Below are 21,632 nucleotides of genomic sequence, written 5' to 3'. Positions count from 1 at the left end.
TTCTTTTCTAGATAAAAGTGGTGGATGATGATTCAACCCACATTTTCTGAATTATGGCTCTGCCAAGCATTATGTCATCCATTTCCCCAGACATTAGAGTTGGCAGATTATACAGGATTGACTTCAAAACTGTATATTGCTATATAAATTTCTACCTCCAAGCATACTTAGGATTTAACCACATGGTAACTGATTTTCAGGAAATTGCCTTTATACTAGATTTATTTCTCCTTTAAAAAAAATGTGCTGAGGGCTTCCCTGGTGGCGCAGTGGTTGCGAGTCCGCCTGCCGATGCAGGGGACACGGGTTTGTGCCCCAGTCCAGGAAGATCCCACATGCCATGGAGCGGCTAGGCCCGTGAGCCATGGCTGCTGAGCCTGCGTGTCCGGAGCCTGTGCTCTGCAATGGGAGAGGCCACAACAGTGAGAGGCCCGCGTACCGCAAAAAATAAACAAACAAAAAAAACGTGCTGAATAGAATCTAGCTTGAATCACTTAAAAACCATAGCGCCAAACTATCATCTGACATATCCAGACCATTAGGACTACTTTTCTGTTTCATAACCTTATAGGGACCAGGGTCTTTAATGAAGTGCTGTATACACTTCAAACCTTGACTAATTGCCTTTACAGCAGATTCAATTTTATGGCCTGGAATTTCTGCTTATATTGGAATAACAAACAATTACTGAGGGCACCTCTATTCTACATTCACAGTGATAGCACATGCTTCAAAGGGGCAGAACTGTGGGCCAACAGGAATAAAAAAGAAGCATACAGATTCTAAGACCCATTTCTACATGGAATTTGTACTCTGGTAAGTTCATTTTTGACCAGTTATATAAATTCTTAGGACTAAAATGAAAAAACTATAGTTATATAACCTTATTGAGTATGTCTCTTCATGGAGGCCATGATTAAGAGTAAATACCGCATCAAAATTTTACTTGGGATCTTATCTTTTGAAATATGCTAGAAGCATTTTTCTTTTTTTTTTTTGCTACTTTAGTAATTTTAAGTGATAATGGTTTAGAAAGTTAATCAAAGTGCAACCAATATTTCCTCAGATATTCTTAATACTTACATGCATAGAAAACATAGTTTTTATATAAAATTTGTAATTCATATATACTTTCACTATAAAAATACTAGGATAATATGTATATGGTAATAAAAACTATGACTACTCATTAATTTCATCAGGATGTACAACTACTATTACTAACTAAACTGAGTTATATACACTTCCCAGATAAATCAGTGTGAAACCTGTAACACTAGAGACAAAACCTATTCAAATAGTAATTTTCCTATTGTAAAACACTCATTTCTTAAGTGTGGAAGGGCTAAGGTTTTTTATTATTCTATTAATAAAGAATGCTAACTTGGTGAATGTTTTTTGCACACCACTTTATATACTAAAGTCTTACTTTCACCAATTTAACCTACAAAGAAACACTCCGCAGTTTCAAAGCAGTCATGTACTAACTTCTCCCAGCACCATGTATCAGACCCTAGAAAAACTGATGATCTGGGGGATTTCCTGAATTCCAGATTTTGTATTCTTATAGATGAAAGAAAACTTTTACCTCTAGAAGAGCGTCGGCTGAATCATGGAGACAGAGGACTAGGGTCCCTACTCGGGCCATGTTGTTGACATATGAAAAGGTAATCAAAAAAATAGATACAAGATGATGCAGGAACATAACGCCAAAGTCCTGGGAAGGAGAAGACACAGGCATGTTAGTTAGGACTTCGCAGCAATGCAGCTTTTCCATTCATCTATTCAACCATTCATCCAATAATTTTAAGGCTCTCTATGGGCCCAGCACTGGGAACACTAATGTGAGTAAGAGATAGTTCTACACTTTTGAGAGTTTACTGAGTCCTGGGAGAGAAACACAGGACACCAGTGACTGTGGAAAATGTGATCAACAACAGGACTAAGGCCAAGTCATAAAGGGTGTTTTGTACTAAGCCAAGGAATTTGAAGCTATGGGAGAAACTGCCATAGGATTTGGTGAATGAAAAATATTGCCTGCCATATCAGTAAACAAAGGATGTTGCAGCCATCAAGCCATCACATTACAGCCTCCCCTAGAGTGAACCCTGAGGAAACTCAGGATGGAAACAGGATGCCCCCCATCTAGCAGTCAGCTGCTGCAGCCACCCCTGACAGTGCACCCTGAGGAGACTCAGGATGAGAAAGCACAGGATACTGGCCCCAGATAGCTGAGGTGCACATCAAAGGAATGATTCCAGGGAGCCCAGACTCTTGCATCTTCCCATACATAGAAAAGAGCTAAATTCCTTAACTTGGGGTATCTGGTTTTCTTTAATTAACAGTAATCTTTTGATGTTCCGACTACCTGGTATTTGTTGCAAAAAATCCTATATATTCTGGCTCCCCCTTTGTCTCTTCGGAGCAATCTCTCAGACTGATTGGAGATGCTCTGTCCCCAGCTTAGGGACTCAGTTTTGTCAGTCATTTATTTGACGATTTGAGAATTATGTTTTATTATATAATTCTCAACTTTTAGGTTGTGCATTTTGTTTCAGTTGACAGATTTTAAGCAAAGAAAGGTATTACTTGGATTTGTACTTTAGGAAAATCTTTTGGGTAGCAGTGCAGGTCCAACTAGACCACTTCTCTGACTATGAGTGGCTGGGGATTTGGCATCCTTCTCCTGGAATATGCCCAATGGGATGTTAAAATAAGCATCATAATATGTTGGCATTTCTGATGGGTCCTACACAAACAAGCTCTCAATTTTAACCATTATCCATCTACAGTCATTAGAAAAAAATAATTGGCAAAAGTAATGGTAAGCTGGCCATCCTCATTTTGGTCAACTTCAAGGGAGCTGCTTCTTGGCCCATGTGAAAAGATCATCTTTCTCTGGTACTGATTTATCTTCTGGCCACCTGGTTTATTGTAACATGGAATTTCTGTTGCTTAGAAATGTTGTCTCTCTTACTGATATTTTTACTCTTATTTACTCTGAATTTCTCCCAGAGTAAACTTGAACTTCTCTGGGGCTTAAATGCCAGGACTAGCCCTAATGATGATCTACTTGAAACCACGGAGAAAGAGGACTACTCTCTTATGGGTCATTCATGTAGAGATAAATTAGCCAAAATGAGACGCATATTTTGCAACTGAGAGAGAGAGAAAAAGAGAGCAAGTGTGTGCACACATACATATTCTGTTGATGCCAAACAGTTTGGGGTCTGAAAGGTCAACTAGGATGACTTTTAAATGGTTTTAAAACATTTAAACAATATTTTCTGTTTAGATCCTGAAAGTAACTAATGATAATCTGTAAGTAATGAAATATTCCTCCTATTAGGTCATTTTTCCATTTATTTCATTGTATAGCTCCCATACTGAAAAAATTTCCAATTATTTGATTTTAATTTATATAACTTAAACCTATAGAGCTATGGATTTTTCTAATGTTTAAATTCCTGTACTATATACAGAACTCTTTAAGAATATCATTTTATATTTTACAAAATCAAGCTTTAAATGACAATGATGAAATAAAGTTAAATGGGGATATTTAAAAACACATACACAATGCTTAAATGGTTCTGTATATACTTTGGTGAACGTGTCCAGAGGTTACTTTTCTGCCTTGGAAAGTGCCAGACATTTACTGATAACCATAAAGATTTATTGCTAGGATAAACAATGTATTAGTTTCTTAAATAAGGTCAAATAATTAAAAAAATGAAGTACAACTATTTCTCTTATTTTCAATTAACCTAGTCTCCATGTTGCCATGATGGTGAATACCATTGTTGGCAGAATCATCTGTCTTGCATTAATTCATTCTAAAGGCCACAGTAGAACTACAGTACCAAGTTGTGCAAACTCCTGCCGCCTGTTGACCTACTACTGTACTCCTTCCTCCAGACCAACATTTGCATCTAGTTCTCAGCTCACTGGCAGAGAGAAATGAAGACCATGCTCTGAGTTTACTTAATCAGTGATTATGGACAGACTCAACTTACCAGTTTTACCTACTTCTCTTGATTTTCTCTGATGTTTTTGTAGTCTCTAGGATTTTCCTAAAGCATTAGAGTTGAACAATACTAAAATGCCTAAGGCATACAAGAGAAATTGCTTTGATAACCTTTCCCACGGGAAGATGAAGTCTCTTCACTACAGGCTGTTATCAGAAATGTATCACCTGGTGTAGAGTGATCTACCAGACAATAGCTACTTCAAAACAATGGATCAATTAAAGTGGAGCTAACCTATCAACTGATATTTTTATACTGTTTCATAAACATAATTAAATAAAAACACAGAGTGCTAATTCAACAGTTCAGTGAATTTACATTCGCCCATGCTGAATACACAGATTTTAAAGTCTAACTAGCTGAGTACCTAACCAGAACAATACTTTCCACATTTCTCATTGTTTAGCCCTAAATGATTGCTCTTGATTCACTGAAAGAGGTTTTCTCGATTTAATTTTAAAATGAATAAACATAAATTGATTAAAACACTTATGGAGGATTAGGGCCATTTTGTAATTAAGTTTCCTAACATGTATCTGATATATATGTCAATAAATAAAACAATGCCCTTGGCAATATAGCAAGGCTGCCCTAAAAACAAAAGCCTTATTTTTCAGACAAAGTTTGCTTTGTGAAGATGATTTCTGCATATAAATCCCCTGGTCCTAGAAAAAATTTATTACTGAGGGGTTCAGAGCTATGCTCATTGCAGAAGACCAATTTTCATTATACTGTCATATCTGTATGAATATGAAAAGCATGAATAATGGATTTTGTCTTTTACACTTCTGCTTCAGGAAGCATTATACACAATGAAATACCTTTAATAAAATCCCTGCAATCATTATTTTTTGTTACTCTCATTTCCTCACCCTGACACATTTTTTTGAACAGGCAGTGAATCTGGTCCAAATAACAGTTTTTAAATGAATTGTCAATTTAGACTTTATCAGTGCATGGTGGGAAATGCCCATCCTCATGTTTGTTACTGCTGAAAGTGACTGGGTACAGGCAAGCTGCAGGAAACTTAGCATTTTAGGCTGAGAATATTTTCTTCCATTTTCAGTAGCATCAGTTAGGTAGAGATTGTGATTTCTTGTTGGCCCTCATGTTGAAGACGGATTCCAAAGTCCTTAGACAAAATTGATGACTGGCCTGGCTACCTGCATCAGTGGTCCCCAACCTCCTGTCATTCTGCCATATTGTTTCTGGATACATTCATAGCTCTAGTCAAGGGGTCCTTCTACATTCTCTTCCTGATATTTACCCTGACCCCAGCTCTCATTCCAGTGGCTTCTCCTATGTTAATTATCAGAGACAAGGGAAAAAAATAGATATGGACTTGACTCAAGCACAATTAGAATAAGCCTAAAATGAAAAGATTCAAGGAAAAGCCATTCATTTTAATATCAGAAGTTGGTAAGAAAACGCTGTTTTTTCCTTATTATATTTCTGAATGACATTTAGAGAACCCAGAACAGAGTCTCAGTCTGTTCTGTGTAGCTTCCACAACAGAAACTCATAGGTGCAAGTAAACCTGTGGCTACTTGGGCTCCATCCCCAACTCTTAGAATGAGAATCGGCATCCTAAACTCAGTTCTCCAGGGGAATTCTCTGCACAATAAAATATCGGCATCAAAGGGCCAGAGAGGTCACCCTCTCATTAAGACATAAGTCTGATGTTCTATATGATGCAACTCCATTTGCAATGGTCAGGCTGAAAGAGGCTTTGAAATAATACTCTGTTTTCAGGAAGCACCAGAAATTCACCTTGATATACCTATTTTTATGAGAGCAAAATTAACTCTATTCTCATTTTTAAAAAACTCACTACAAATAAGAAACTTGTTCTCTAAATTCTCATTTGCTGGATAAAGTATTAACAATTTTATGCAGTTTCTTTTGGGAATAATCTTCGTAACAAATAAAGAAAAGCACTGGTGAACCTTCTCAAAAAGGAGTAAGAAGACCAAGATTTTAAGTGATGGCTGATTTAGATGCTCATGTATGGTGAAAAATATGACATACCACTAAAGTGCAAGACAAAGAAAAGACTCTTCTTTCTTGGATGCAAATGACATGTGCCAGCTTTCCCAAATTTAATAAATATCATAAATATCATTAATAAACATACTCTAACTCATGAATAGAAATCAGGTAATACCAGGTTAACCATTTAACAGATTTTCAAACTCTCTATGAAACAGAGGGACAGAAACATAATTTGAAACTGATTTCAATTTATGGCAACTATAGCAGTAATAGAAATCTCTCATTTCTGTGTGTTTTGTTTTTTTAAAAAAAGTTTTCTTATTTGAGTCTTCAAGGTACAAAGAAATTAGTAGGACTTTTAACAGAGTAACATGCTCTTTTTTTCTAGAGATCAATAACTCTCTCCCTATTTCTTCCCTTGTGATTGTGCAACCTGGGGGTATAACACATAATGTTGGGGAGCAATGTGGCTGTGCAGGAAGTGTACTTCAAGCCTGTAACTTGGCAACGTACAGGGGAGAGTGCCCACTCAGGTTCCCCCTCCACTCTGGAACGAACACACACGGAGGTGGGGAGAACTTCAGATAAAACTTACGTGTGACAAGAATAATCATAGTTAAATACTTTTCCCATTGAGGGAATATGAAAATATAATAGATTTTCAACCTTTGGCTATGGATAGCTAAAGTCCTGATTAAGAGTAGGAACATATATATATATATATATATATATATATATATATATATATATATATATATATATATATATATATATATATATATTCCTCTTAAAAAGCAAAGAAACAAAAGACTACAAAACTGTCCAGGTTGTAAAGACAATGACTGCAATGAAAGTACACTCAGAGTGATTTATAAAAATCAGTTGATTCTGATTTGCCCCATATTAGGCAACTTGAAAATTATACCTTTCTCTTACCAGCGCATGACGCAAGGAGTTCACATAATGTATGTAAATGTAAATGTCAACCTTTGGGTATCTGGAATCTCCCACATTTACTTAGTTATTATACTTTTAGCTGGCCTTGAGTTTTGGCTCACTCTAAAGAGAACCAGTTATAAATGTGCCATTTAAAGAAAGGTATTTCAAATAACAGGTTCTTCAAAAATTGTAACTAAAGTTCACTCTCATTCTCATGTATAGTCTATGCACTCTGGTGTAAATATTTATGGGAAAATCTGGAAATGGATGAAAAATTGTGATTTATTTGGGAAACGTTTAATTTTAAAGTAGAGGGGTCCTGGCAGGAATGATTCAATTATCTCATCTCTAAAAGCAGTCCATGAATAAAACCTCATTCACACAAAATCTAAAGTCAAATTTATTTTTACACTTTTTTTCCCCAATAGACTAGATTTTTTACCTTTGGGCCTAAATATATACAGATTTAGGTCCTTGAGGGATATAACTGTCTCCTACAAATATAATTCTAAAAATAGTAGGTGCTAAGAAATTAATTGGTTGAAGACTTTAAACTTACTACTGTTACTATCAAAATGTTTTAAAAATATATACTGATGTGATGTGAATATCTCTACTAGCCATTCTCAAAGCTGACATCCTCACTGTTCACCAAATTTGCGCATACAGGTGACTCAACTTTAGAGCAGAGAAAGACACACTATGGCCCCCAGGCCAAATCTGGCCCTCATTTGTTTTTGTAAATAATGTTTTATTAGAACACAGCCACATCCATTTGTTTAATTATTGTTTATGGCAGTGTTCTTGCTACAGTGGTAGTGTTAAGTGGTTGCAACAGAGACTATACAGCCTCCAAGTTTAAAATATTTACTAGCAGGCCCTTTACAGAAAAGTTTGACGAGCCCTGCCTTAGAGCCACATCAAAAGGCATAACATGGGAAACTCAGTCATGTAATTTGAGCTGTGGCAATTGCATAGGCTCACGGCTGGCTTCATCACATTTTCTTTAGATACAGAATATGTAAGATGTTTAATTTTCATAGCTATTCAGAAGTAGCCCATTAAGTATTACTTTCAAAATTCAGATAAGTCATTAAAAAAAAAAGAGTTTTGGCAGGTAACTCCATCAAAATTCTCGTGATAAACTATAACTACAACTTCAAGATCATTTTAAAATTGAGGAGCTTCTTCAGAAAAAGCTTGAGCTTTTGTAAAAACAAGAGCTGCCTGTCTGGATGCAATATAGTACTCTCTCTACTGCTACAGGTGTCATTACTTCAGAGCTTCTGGGAACATACATAAATGAAATAAAGAACTTCTGTGTAAGCAGTGTTTACCCAATCTTTCTCCTGTGTAACATTGGTGGCACATTTTAAGATCAAGAAGTCATATAATCTCATCTACTATGAATTATTTAGCTGATATTTAATCTTTAATTGATTTTATTACTGTGGAAAAAGATGCAATAAAATTTTATTTGCACAATAGAACACAGTAAGACAGTGCCCCCAATTCCCTCCCACTGTGCCTGGCCAGAGCTCAGAACTTAATTTGCAACTGCCTGGAGTCCTCCTCCCTGCTTTCCTTTCCTCTTCCCATTGAAAGTACACTCTCCAAATGTACTCTGCTTTCAAATGATGTAGCTATTTTCCTTAATTATACACACGTCTTTTTTCTCATTGAATCTTTGTATTGAGATGTTCTCCATAACTACAAGCCTTGCCAAATTACAAGCTCCAGGAGTTGCAGGCCTTTATATACATCATCTGGGCTTATATACATCATCTAGGCTCTGTTTAAACTACTCCTGGGGCTTCCTTGGTGGTGCAGTGGTTCAGAATCCGCATGCCAATGCAGGGGACATGGGTTTGAGCCCTGGTCCGGAAAGATCCCACATGCCGGGGAGCAACTAAGCCCATGCTCCACAACTACTGAGCCTGTGCTCTAGAGCCCGCGAGCCACAACTACTGAGGCTGCACGCCGAGAGCCTGTGCTCCGCAACAAGAGAAGCCACTGCAACGAGAAGCCCGCGCAACGCAACAAAGAGTAGCCCCGCTCGCCGAAACTAGAGAAAGCCCGTGCGCAGCAACGAAGACCCAACGCAGCCAAAAATAAATAAATATTTTAAATAAATAAATAAACTACTCTTGGCCCAGCCACACTACTTTGTACAGCTTTTAATGCCAGAAGGGTCACTTCTGAGACATTTAAAATATACTCAACATAACAGTCTTAAGTGATACGCAGGTTAACTAACTTTATTCTCCTTTTTTTTCAGGAGGAAAAAGGCAAGGGCAACACTTGATATCAAGTAAACCCATTCAGGTTGAAAACGTCTGGAATGATCAGTAGGGGGCAGACTGTGCTCAACTAAAATCATAACTATCCCAGGACGCAAAAGCCATCATCCTCATATCTACTGTAACGCCCTTGGGGTCCCAAATGACAATACGCCATCAAGGTCTCAACTTGGTGCTTTAGATGGAAGATGGAAAAAGTCTCCTTTAGGTCAGCCGGGTTGGGATTATGTTGTAAGTTGTCAGGAGGGGTGACGGGAAACTCTTATTATTGTCATCAGTCTTCTCTTCTCTCTTCTAATCTCTCTTCCTTCAGCTGCTTGAGCTCCGCACCTTCCTTCCCAGACAGAACTCTACGTGCAGAATTCACTTGCCAACTTTCTTGCCCCCATGCAGGCCTCTGGCCCTTCAGGATTTTTTTGGTTTTGTTTCTGTTTTCCTGGATGGAATTCTTGTGTATTCTCTTCTTTTCTCCAAGCCCCACTCCAACTTGATTACCTGGTGAACTTCTATCTACCCTGAGATTTGCCTGCTAATTCTCAGGCTTCAAAGATTCTGACACTGAGATTTATTCCCAACAACCTCCACATAAGGTAAGTACTCTTCGAACGCCATTTATAAAGAAACTGAGGCACAGAAAAGCGACGTAATGTTTTCAGAGTTACACAGTAAGGACAGGCTACAGGCAGGTCTGCATCCAGTTCTGTGTGACTCCAGAGCTCAGACTCCGATCACAGTGGGCTGCTTCTCAGAAACAAGCACAGGAGGAAAGACAACAATAAGGAGTGGGGCAGTGAAAGAGGACACTTTTTTCTTTTTTTTAACATCTTTATTGGAGTATAATTGCTTTACAGTGGTGTGTTAGTTTCTGCTTTATAACAAAGTCAATCAGCTATAAATATATATATGTCCCCATATCTCCTCCCTCTTGTGTCTCCCTCCCACCCTCCCTATTCCATCCCACTAGGTGGACACAAAGCACCGAGCTGAGCTCCCTGTGCTATGTGGTTGCTTACCACTAGCTATCTATTTTACATTTGGTAGTGTATATATGTCCATGCCACTCTCTCACTTTCTGACTTACTTCACTCTGAATGACAGACTCTAGGTCCATCCACCTCACTACAAATAACTCAATTTTGTTGCTTTTTATGGCTGAGTAACATTCTATTGTATATATGTGTCACATCTTCTTTATCCATTCATCTGTCGATGGACACTCAGGTTGCTTCCACGTCCTGGCTATTGTAAATAGAGCTGCAATGAACATTGTGGTACATGACTCTTTTTCTGAATTATGGTTTTCTTAGGGTATAGGCCCAGTAGTGGGATTGCTGGGTCGTATGGTAGTTCTATTTTTAGTTTTTTAAGGAACCTCCATACTGTTCTCCATAGTGGCTGTATCCATTTACATTCCCACCAACAGTGCAAGAGGGGTCTCTTTTCTCCACACCCTCTCCAGCATTTACTGTTTGTAGATATTTTGATGATAGCCATTCAGACTGCTGTGAGATGATATCTCATTGTCGTTTTGATTTGCATTTCTCTAATGATTACTGATGTTGAGCATCCTTTCATGTGCTTGTTGGCAATCTGTATATCTTCTCTGGAGGAATGTCTATTTAGGTCTTCTGCCCATTTTTGGATTGGGTTGTTTCTTTTCTTTTTCATATTGAGCTGCATAAGCTGCTTATAAATTTTGGAGATTAATCCTTTGCCAGTTGCTTTGTTTGCAAATATTTTTTCCCACTCTGAGGGTTGTCTTTCTGTCTTGTTTATGGTTTCCTTTGCTGTGCAAAAGCTTTTAAGTTTCATTAGGTCCCATTTATTTATTATTGTTTTTATTTCCATTTCTCTAGGAGGTGGGTCAAAAAGGATCTTGCTGTGATTGATGTCATAGAGTGTTCTGCCTATGTTTTCCTCTACGAGATTTATAGTGTCTGGCCTTACATTTAGGGCTTTAATCCATTTTGAGTTTATTTTTGTGTATGGTGTTAGGGAGTGTTCTAATTTCATTCTTTTACATGTAGCTGTCCAGTTTTCCCAGCACCACTTATTGAAGAGGCTGTGTTTTCCCCATTGCATATTCTTGCCTCCTTTATCAAAGATAAGGTGACCATATGTGCGTGGGTTTACCTCTGGGCTTTCTATCCTGTTCCATTGATCTATTTTTCTTTTTTTGTGCCAGTATCATACTGTCTTAATTACTGTAGCTTTGTAGTAAAGTCTGAAGTCCGGGAGCCTGATTCCTCCAGCTCCGTTTTTCTTTCTCAAGATTGCTTTGGCTATTCAGGGTCTTTTGTGTTTCCATACAAATTGTGAAATTTTTTGTTCTAGTTCTGTGAACAATGCCATTGGTAATTTGATAGGGATTGAACTGAATCTGTAAATTGTTTTGGGTAATATAGTCATTTTCACAATGTTGATTCTTCCAATCCCAAAACATGGTATATCTCTCCATCTGTTTGTATCATCTTTAATTTCTTTCATCAGTGTATTATAGTTTTCTGTATACAGCTCTTTTGTCTCCTTAGGTAGGTTTATTCCTAGGTATTTTATCCTTTTTGCTGCAATGGTAAATGGGAGTGTTTCCTTAATTTCTTTTTGATTTTTCATCATTAGTGTATAGGAATGCAAGAGATTTCTGTCAATTAATTTTGTACCTGCTACTTTACCAAATTCATTGATTAGCTCTAGTAGTTTTCTGGTAGCATGTTTAGGATTCTCTATGTATACTATCATGTCATCTGCAAACAGTGACAGTTTTACTTCTTCTTTTCTGATTTGGATTCCTTTTATTTCCTCTTCTTCTCTGATTGCCATGGCTAAATCTTCCAAAACTATGTTGAATAATAGTGGTGAGAGTGGGCAAACTTGTCTTGTTCCTGATCTTAGTGGAAATGGTTTCAGTTTTTCACTATTGGGAAAGATACAGGCTGTGGGTTTGTCATATATGGTCTTTATTATGTTGAGGTGAGTTCCCTCTATGCCTACTTTCTGGAGTTTCTATCATAAATGGGTGTTGAATTTTGTCGAAAGACTTTTCTGCATCTATTGATCATATGGTTTTTATCCTTCAATTTGTTAATATGGTGTATCACATTGATTGATTTGCATATATTGAAGAATCCCTGCATTCCTGGGAAAAACCCCACTTGATCATGGTGTATGATTCTTTTAATGTGCTGTTGGATTCTGTTTGCTAGTATTTTGTTGAGGATTTTTGCATCAGTGTTCATCAGTGATATTGGCCTGTAGTTTTCTTTTTTTGTGACATCTTTGTCTGGTTTTGGTATCAGGGTGATGGTGGCCTTGTAGAATGAGTTTGGGAGTGTTCCTCCCTCTCCTATATTTTGGAAGAGTTTGAGAAGGATACAGGTTAGCTCTTCTCTAAATGTTTGAATAGAATTCACCTGTGAAACCATCTGGTTCTGGGCTTTTGTTTGTTGGAAGGTTTTTAATCACAGTTTCAATTTCAGTGCTTGTGATTGGTCTATGTTTTCTATTTCTTCCTGGTTCAGTCTCAGAAGGTTGTGTTTTTCTAAGAATTTGTCCATTACTTCCAGCTTTTCCATTTTATTGGCATATAGTTGCTTGTAGTAATCTCTCATGATCCTTTGTATTTCTGCAGTGTCAGTTGTTACTTCTCCTTTTTCATTTCTAATTCTGTTGATTTGAGTCTTTTCCCTTTTTTTCTTGATGAGTCTGGCTACTGGTTTATCAATTTTGTTTATCTTCTCAGAGAACCAGTTTTTAGTTTATTGACCTTTGCTATTGTTTCCTTCATTTCTTTTTCATTTATTTCTGATATGATCTTTATGATTACTTTCCTTCTGATAACTTTGGGGTTTTTGGTTCTTCTTTCTCTAATTGCTTTAGGTGTAAGGTTAAGTTGTTTATTTGAGATGTGTTGTTTCTTGAGGTAGAATTGTATTGCTATAAACTTCCCTCTTAGACTGCTTTTGCTGCATCCCATAGGTTTTGGGTCGTGTTTTCATTGTCATTTGTTTCTAGGTATTTTGTGATTTCCTCTTTGATTTCTTCAGTGATCTCTTGGTTATTTAGTAGTGTATTCTTTAGCCTCCATGTATTTATATTCTTTACAGTTTTTTTTTTTCCTGTAATTGATATCTAGTCTTACACTGTTGTGGTCAGAAAAGATACTTGATATGATTTCAATTTTGTTAAATTTACCAAGGCTTGATTTGTGACCCAAGAGATGATCTATCCTGGAGACTGTTCCATGAGCACTTGAGAAGAAAGTGTAATCTGCTGTTTTTGGATGGAATGTCCTATGAATATCAATTAAGTCCATCTTGTTTAATGTATCATTTAAAGCTTGTGTTTCCTTATTTACTTTCATATTGGATGATCTGTCCATTGGTGAAAAGGGTGTTAAAGTCCCCTACTATGATTGTGTTACTGTCGACTTCCCTTATTATGGCTATTAGCATTTGCCTTATGTATTGAGGTGCTCCTCTGCTGGGTGCATAAATATTTACAATTGTTATATCTTCTTCTTGGATTGACCCATTGATCATTATGTAGTGTCCTATTTTGTCTCCTATAATAGTCTTTATTTTAAAGCCTATTTTGTCTGATGTGAGAATTATTACTCCAGCTTTCCTTTGATTTCCATATACATGGAATATCTCTTTCCATACCCTCACTTTCAGTTTGTATGTGTCCCTAGGTCCTAAGTGGGTCTCTTGTAGACAGCATATATACGGGTCTTGTTTTTGTATCCATTCAGCCAGTCAATGTCTTTTGGTGGGAGCATTTAGTCCATTTACATTTAAGGTAATTATCGATCTGTATGTTCCTATTACCATTTTCTTAATTGTTTTGGGGTTTTTATTGTAGGTCTTCTCCTTCTCTTGTGTTTCCTGCCTAGAGAAGTTCCTTTAGTATTTGTTGTAAAGCTGGTTTGGTGGTGCTGAATTCTCTTAGCTTTTGTTTGTCTGTAAAGGTTTTAATTTCTCCATCAAATCTAAATGAGATCCTTGCTGGGTAATCTTGGTTGTAGGTTTTTCCCTTTCATCACTATAAATATGTCCTGCCACTCCCTTCCAGCTTGCAGAGTTTCTGCTGAAAGATCAGCTGTCAACCTTATGGGGATTCCCTTGTACGTTATTTGTTGTTTTTCCCTTGCTGCTTTTAATATGTTTTCTTTGTATTTAATTTTTGATAGTTTGATTAATATGTGTCTTGGTGTGTTTCTCCTTGGATTTATCCTGTATCAGACTCTCTGTGCTTCCTGGATGTGACTGACTATCTCCTTTTCCATATTAGGGAAGTTTTCAACTAGAATCTCTTCAAATATTTTCTCAGTCCCTTTCCTTTTCTCTTCTTCTTCTGAGACCCCTATAATTTGAATGTTGGTGTGTTTATTATTGTCCCAGAGGTCTCTGAGACTCTCTTCAATTCTTTTCATTCTTTTTTTCTTTATTCTGCTCTGAGGCAGTTATTTCCACTATTTTATCTTCCAGGTCACTTATCCGTGCTTCTCCCTCAGTTATTCTGCTATTGATTCCTTCTAGAGAATTTTTAATTTCATTTATTGTGTTGTTCATCATTGTTTGTTTGCTCTTTAGTCCTTCTAGGTCCTTGTTAAACATTTCTTGTATTTTCGCCATTCTATTTCCAAGATTTCGGATCATCTTTACTATCATTACTCTGAATTCTCTGTCAGGTAGACTGCCTATTTCTCCTTCATTTGTTTGGTCTGGTGGGTTTTTACCTTGCTCCTTCATCTGCTGTGTGTTTCTCTGTCTTCTCATTTTGCTTAACTTACTGTGTTTGGGGTCTCCTTTTCACAGGCTGCAGGTTCGTGGTTCCCGTTGTTTTTGGTGTCTGCCCCCAGTGGGTAAGGTTGGTTCAGTGGGTTGTGTAGGTTTCCTGGTGGAGGGGATTGGTGCCTGTGTTCTGGTGGATGAGGCTGGATGTTGTCTTTCTGGTGGCAGGACCGTATGCAGTGGTGTGTTTTGTGGTGTCTGTAAACTTATTATGATTTTAGGCAGCCTCTCTGCTAATGGGTGGGGTTGTGTTCCTGTCTTACTAGTTGTTTGGCATGGTGTGTCCAGCACTGGAGCTTGCTGGTCGTTGAGTGGAGCTGGGTCTTTGTGTTGAGATGGAGATCTCTGGGAGAGCTCTTGCCAATTGATATTACGAGGGGCTGGAAGGTCTCTGGTGGACCAATGTCCTGAACTTGGCTCTCCCACCTCAGAGGCTCAGGCCTGACACCCGGCCAGAGCACCAAAACCCTGTCAGCCACATGGCTCAGAAGGAAAGGGAGAAAAGAAAAAAAATGAAAGAAAGAAAAAAATAATAAAATAAAGTTATTAAAATAATAAATAAAAAATTATTAAAATAAAAAAATAATTAAAGAAAAGAGAGCAACCAAGCCAATAAACAAATCCACCAATGATACGAAGCACTAAAAACTATACTAAAAAAAAAATGGACAGACAGAACCCTAGGAAAAATGGTAAAAGCAAACTTATACAGACAAAATCACACAAAAGCATACACACTCACAAAAAGGAAAAAGAAAAAATATATATATATTAAAAAAAGGAAGAGAGCAACCAAATCAATAAATAAATGTATCAATGATAATAAGCTCTAAATACTAAACTAAGATAACCATAAAACTACAAACAAATTAGATGCAGAAAGCAAACCCCAAGTTTACAGTTGCTCCCGAAGTCCACCGCCTCAATTTTGGGATGATTTGTTGTCTATTCAGGTATTCCACAGATGCAGGGTACATCAAGTTGACTGTGAGATTTAATCTGCTGCTCCTGAGGCTGCTGGGAGAGATACCCTTTCTCTTCTTTGTTCGCACAGATCCTGGGTTCAACTTTGGATTTGGCCCCGCCTCTGCGTGTAGGTTGCCTGAGGGCTTCTGTTCTTCGCTCAGACAGGATGGGGTTAAAGGAACAGCTGATTAGGTGGCTCTGGCTCACTCAGGCCGTGGGGAGGGAGGGGTACGGAATGTGGGGTGAGCCTGCGGCGGCAGAGGCTAACATGACGTTGCAACAGCCTGAGACGTGCCACGTGTTTTCCTGGGTAAGGTGTCCATGGATCTCGGGACTCTGGCAGTGGTGGGCTGCACAGGCTCCCGGGTGGGGAGGTGTGGACAGTGACCTGTGCTTGCACACAGGCTTCTTGGTGGCTGCAGGAGCAGCCTTAGCGTCTCATGCTCATCTCTGGTGTCCACGCTGATAGCCGCGGCTCCTACCCGTCTCTGGAGCTCGTTTAGGCAGTGCTCTGAATCCCCTCTCCTCGCGCACCCTGAAACAATGGTCTCTTGCCTCTTAGGCAGGTCCAGACTTTTTCCTGGACTCCCTCCCAGCTAGCTGTGGTGCACTAGCCCCTTCAGGCTGTGTTCATGCAGCCAACCCCAGTCCTGTCTCTGGGATCTGACCTCTGAAGCCTGAGCCTCAGCTCCCAGCCCCCGCCCGCCCCAGCGGGTGAGCAGAGAAGCCTCTCAGGCTGGTGAGTGCTGGTTGGCACTGATCCTCTGTGCAGGAATCTCTCCACTTTGCTCTCTGCACCCCTGTTGCTGCGCTCTCCTCCGTGGCTCCGATGCTTCCCCCCCACCCCCCATCTCTGCCAGTGAAGGAGCTTCCTAGTGTGTGGAAACCTTTCCTCCTTCACAGCTCCCTCCCAGAGGTGCAGGTTCCGTCCCTATTCTTTTGTCTCTGTTTTTTCTTTTTTCTTTTGCCCTCCCCAGGTATGTGGGGAGTTTCTTGCCTTTTGGTAGGTCTGAGGTCTTCTGCCAGCATTCAGTAGGTGTTCTGTAGGAGTTGTTCCACATGTAGATGTATTTTTGATGTATTTGTGGGGAGGAAGGTGATCTCCACGTCTTACTCCTCCACCATCTTGAAGGTCCTCTCTCAAAGACACTTTTGAAAACACATGTAAGTGAGAGACTACCAAATAGAACAAGGTCATTTCTAGAAGACAGGAAGAAAAGGGGGATCAAGAGCAAAGGTGAGGATTAGCCATGAGTGGAAGAGCTTCCTCCTCTTGGGAGGCCGAAGAGAACGATATGAGATGGGTCTATTTATATTTAAGGGGATAGAAATGGAGGGAATTCACCAAGTCAGGGAGTTAGAGCCATAACAAGCCAAAGTAGGTGTTTTCCCAAGACTCCTAGGATGACTTATGGGAAACCCCCCAAAGGAAGCAGAATGACTAAATCTCCCAATGAAAGTGAGACCTTCCAAGCATCAGTGGCACCTCCTGAGAGAGGGTGGGATCCCTGAGGCTCCAGACTTAAGGACCCAGAGCCCTGGACCAGCAGCATTGTGTGGGCCTGGGAGTAGGTCTCTCTGTAATGTGGTGATGATGTGGCCCCTTGCACCACGCTGGAAGAAGAGGTTCCTGCTGTCACCCTTCATGCCCTGGAGAGCAGTATGTGCCACTGCACTGCCCCAGGGCTGTCCAGGGGCTGGTCATCTAACTGTGAGATCTAAAGACACTTAAGAGCCTCTCTCCTGGCCAGGCACCTGGGAGTTTGATTGCTGGAATAAGCTACTAGTTGAGGCAGCCTTTGAATAAAATCTCATAAAATTGCCCCATACAATATTTTTTCTTTTCCAGACAATGCTGTTCCATTGTTGGCTCACCAGCCTGCACACAGCCCTAGGTTGCAATGCTTTCATCACAAATGGTGGCTTACTAAAATGAACTGCCTCTTCTTCCCTTCTTTGATTCTGAAGTTCACTGTAGTGAGAAAGAAACAGGACAGAGGACCCAGAGTCAGGAATATCTGCCTTGGAAGAAACCTAAGCTTCGAGGGCAGGATATTGCTACTCCAGTCACAAGTGGACACACAGAACACCTTGGTGCCTCTGTGAAAGAGAGGTTAAGTGGCCTGCCTGCCTGTGTCTGCAAGTAGCAGCACTGGGGTTACACAGAGAGAATTCTACATCATCCTCCATCCCTCTCGGGATGTTCAGATGTCATCTGAAGTGATTTTAGCTTTTCAAGCAAAGAAAGGAGACGCTGATACAATCTGAGGCACTACCCGAGAGTCATCTCCTTAGGAGAGACTTAAAAATAATCTAGATGAGCAGTTCTCAAATGTTTTGGTCTCAGGAGTCTTTTATATTCTTAAAAATTATTGAGGACACCAAAAAGTTTTCATTTATGTGGGTCATATCTATCAGTATTTACCACATTGGATATGGAAACTGAGAAATTTAAAAAACATGTAAAACACATTTATTCATTTATTTTAAATGAAGTTCATTATATGTTAATTAACATAATATATTTATGAAAAATATTTTCCAAAATTAAAAAAAATCATGAGAAGAGTAGCCTTGTTTTACATGATTGCAAATCTCTCTGATGTCTGACTCATGTTGGATTCTCATCACTGCATATATATTCAATATGTTTCCCTGTTATTTTGGTTAAAGTATATAAAGAAAATCTGGTATCACACAGTTGGAAAAGGGAGAAGTACCTTAATGGTCTTTTCAGATAGTTATGGATATTCTTTCTTGATACTGTACCAAAACTCAACAAGAGGGATATTCTTTTTTTTTTTTTTTTTTTTTTTGCGGTACGCGGGCCTCTCACTGTTTTGGCCTCTCCCGTTGCGGAGCACAGGCTCCAGACGCGCAGGCTCAGCGGCCACGGCTCACGGGCCCAGCCGCTCCGCGGCATGTGGGATCTTCCCAGACCGGGGCACGAACCCTGTCCCCTGCATCGGCAGGCGGACTCTCAACCACAGTGCCACCAGGGAAGCCCAAGAGGGATATTCTTAAAGGTTAGTTGAAATGTGGAATTGAAAACTACATCAATAAACTTTTCATATCTATTATATAAAATCCTTTGGTCTGTCTTGACCTTCGAGTGGATCTTTCACTCAGGCATAATTTTGGAGCATCATGCATTAGTCACTTGGAAAATATTGGCTCACAGAGTTAATGAAACAGATTGTCATATAGTATTTTAAAAATCACATTTACTAACATCACTATCAATCTCATGAGAAAAGTCTTTAAGTATTGAGACGCTATCAAGGTCTTGCTGGTGGACATAAGCTTTTCTAAAAATCTAATTTTTTTCTTGAAAGATTGAGTTGTATCATTGACAACCAATAACGTCAATGGTTTTACTTGAAACAACCTTGACAAATTCACTTTGTGCATTTTCAAGAATGTGTCTACCAAACATACAAGTTGGAATAAACATAGTTTGTCATTCTTTCAAGTAAAAATAAGATTCTTTGGGGGAAAAAAGCAGCTAGTACGTCCCTCAATGCAAACCACTAACTACACATGATTTTTCCTGAGCACATTGTACAGTGTTCTGCCACAGAAGCTCTTTATGCTTCCTTCCCATTTCATCACACAAAATAATTTTTAAAATGTATACTCAAGAATAGAAATTTAATCAAATTAACACTTTTTACTGCTTCAACAAGAGCATTCTCAAGTGAAACTGACATTTTTCTTTTCTTCCTGCCAGCACATGGCAGTGAGGAACACAAAACTACTCATACTGTTTGGTGCCACTGCTAGCAGTTTTGCCGTTACTTTTGCACGATTAGTGCAAATTTCAATGCAGTAAGAAAGGCAAATGACATCCTAGTATTATTATGAAGTCAGTTTTAATGTTGCAGATCTCCTGAAAGGGTCTCAGAAATCTCCAGGTGTCTGCAGACCACACTTTGAGAACTGCTATATAGACAAATGATTTCCAAAAATTGTTCTAGGAGATGATCATCAGCCAGATTATTAATAATAGCTGCACAGTCAGGATAAGCTAGGTTATGAGGCAAAAACAAAGCCCTTAAAATCTCAGTGGTTTATAGCAAAGGCCTGTTTCTTATTTACTACATGTTACCAATTGGCTGGGCAAAGGGCACTCTGTTTATCACCATCACTTAGGGACCCAGACTGATGGAGCAGCCTCCATCTCAAATGTTACCAATCGCTGTACTAGAGGGGAAAAGAGACTCTAGTGGGTCTCACACCAGCAATTACATTACATTATCGACTGGAGTCAGTTCTGCTTACAGCCTACCAGTGACATGGCCCCATCCAACCACAAGAAGGGGCCTGGCTGAGTACAATCCTCCATGTGCCTGAGAGTAGAGAGCTGGCAATATTTGGTGAATCGCATTAATGATTACAGTAACAGCTAACATACATGGTGCATTTGTTATGTGCCAAGCACTGTTTCAACAGCATGTGTCACTTATTTATGCCCTCAACACTCCCATGAGGTCAGTTATATGAACTCTATTCTTTGGATCAGGACACAAAGGCACAGAGAGGTAAAGTAACTTGCTGAAGGTCACACCAAATTAGAAGCGGTGCTGGGCAGGTAGATGGACTCCAGAGCCCATGATTTTAACCTCTAAGAAGCCATATTACCCATAATTTTTCCCCAGTCTAGAACAAAATGAGAGAAATAAAAACTTTTTCATAATGATAAATGGAAAGGATTGTCCTTTATTACAAGGTGCCTTTTCTCCTTTAAAATATTAACATGTTCTTTCTTTTATGAATTGATGGTAGTAAGTGGTAGGTACTTTTAAAATTTCCTTACTAGGAAAAGTAAAAGGTTGGCAACCTTAAGTTAGTCCCTTTTCCTAATTAATTTTGTTCACTTTAATTGACCAAAAATACAAAAATTTGTGATCACTAGTTTGGGAGGTTTTTTGATTTGTTTCTGGTCTTAGCACTATGTTTTGATTCAACCAAATTTTGGTCATTATGTGCTAGGTGCTGCTCTGAGCTCTGTCAAGCACTGTACTAGATGGTTTCATGGACATTGTTTTATTTAATTCTATGCCATACTGCTTCCTTATTAAATGATTAAAACATACTTTTTTTTTTTTTTTTTTTTACCCTAAAGCTAATTGAAGCAGGAAAGATCTGGAGCATGGCAGGCCCTCAAAAGGCAGCTGAAGCACTCGTAGCAATGAACACCAGTTATTTTCTATGAAAGTTACTAAAGAGCAAACACAAGCCTGTCAATAAGTTTCTTGCTAAACTTATTCATCATCATCTCTCTCTGTTAGGGATCTTTTATGAGATGTAGATTTTCTCTCAGGTTAAAGACCAAAAGAGCAACAAGCTGATTTCACCAGCTGGGCCCTGGAACTCGGCCATAGATGATTTCCTGCAAAGGACCCCAAACACGAGCAAGGTTCACTGGCCAAGGGCCCAGGCCATCAAGCCAAACAGCAGCTTAGTTAAAAGGGACACAGGGCTTGGATACAAGCAAGCTGTTCTGAGCTCCACCACAGTCATATTTATTAGCTTCCATTAGAAAATTTAGATGTACAGGAGAAATACTCATTTTGTAAACAGGTGCGAAAAGACAGAATCTTCATAAATATTAA

General features: G+C 38.9%; 1 protein-coding gene across 2 annotated transcripts in view; it reads right to left on the bottom strand.

Moving 5' to 3' along the window:
- The window catches only part of CERS6 (ceramide synthase 6), a gene marked incomplete at both ends in the record, with an annotated part of 326,214 nt that overhangs the window by 48,301 nt on the left and 256,281 nt on the right, over positions 1 to 21,632 (bottom strand). For both annotated transcript variants that reach the window (XM_079710750.1, XM_079710751.1), the window contains one exon: positions 1,589 to 1,717. In XM_079710750.1, the coding sequence (XP_079566876.1) occupies positions 1,589 to 1,717 (129 nt within the window). The remainder of the gene's footprint in view (positions 1 to 1,588; positions 1,718 to 21,632) is intronic.

Source organism: Hyperoodon ampullatus, assembly GCF_949752795.1.
Source record: "Hyperoodon ampullatus genome assembly, chromosome: 8".
NCBI classification, from domain to species: Eukaryota; Metazoa; Chordata; class Mammalia; order Artiodactyla; family Ziphiidae; genus Hyperoodon; species Hyperoodon ampullatus.
This window is presented reverse-complemented; position numbering and strand designations above follow the sequence as displayed.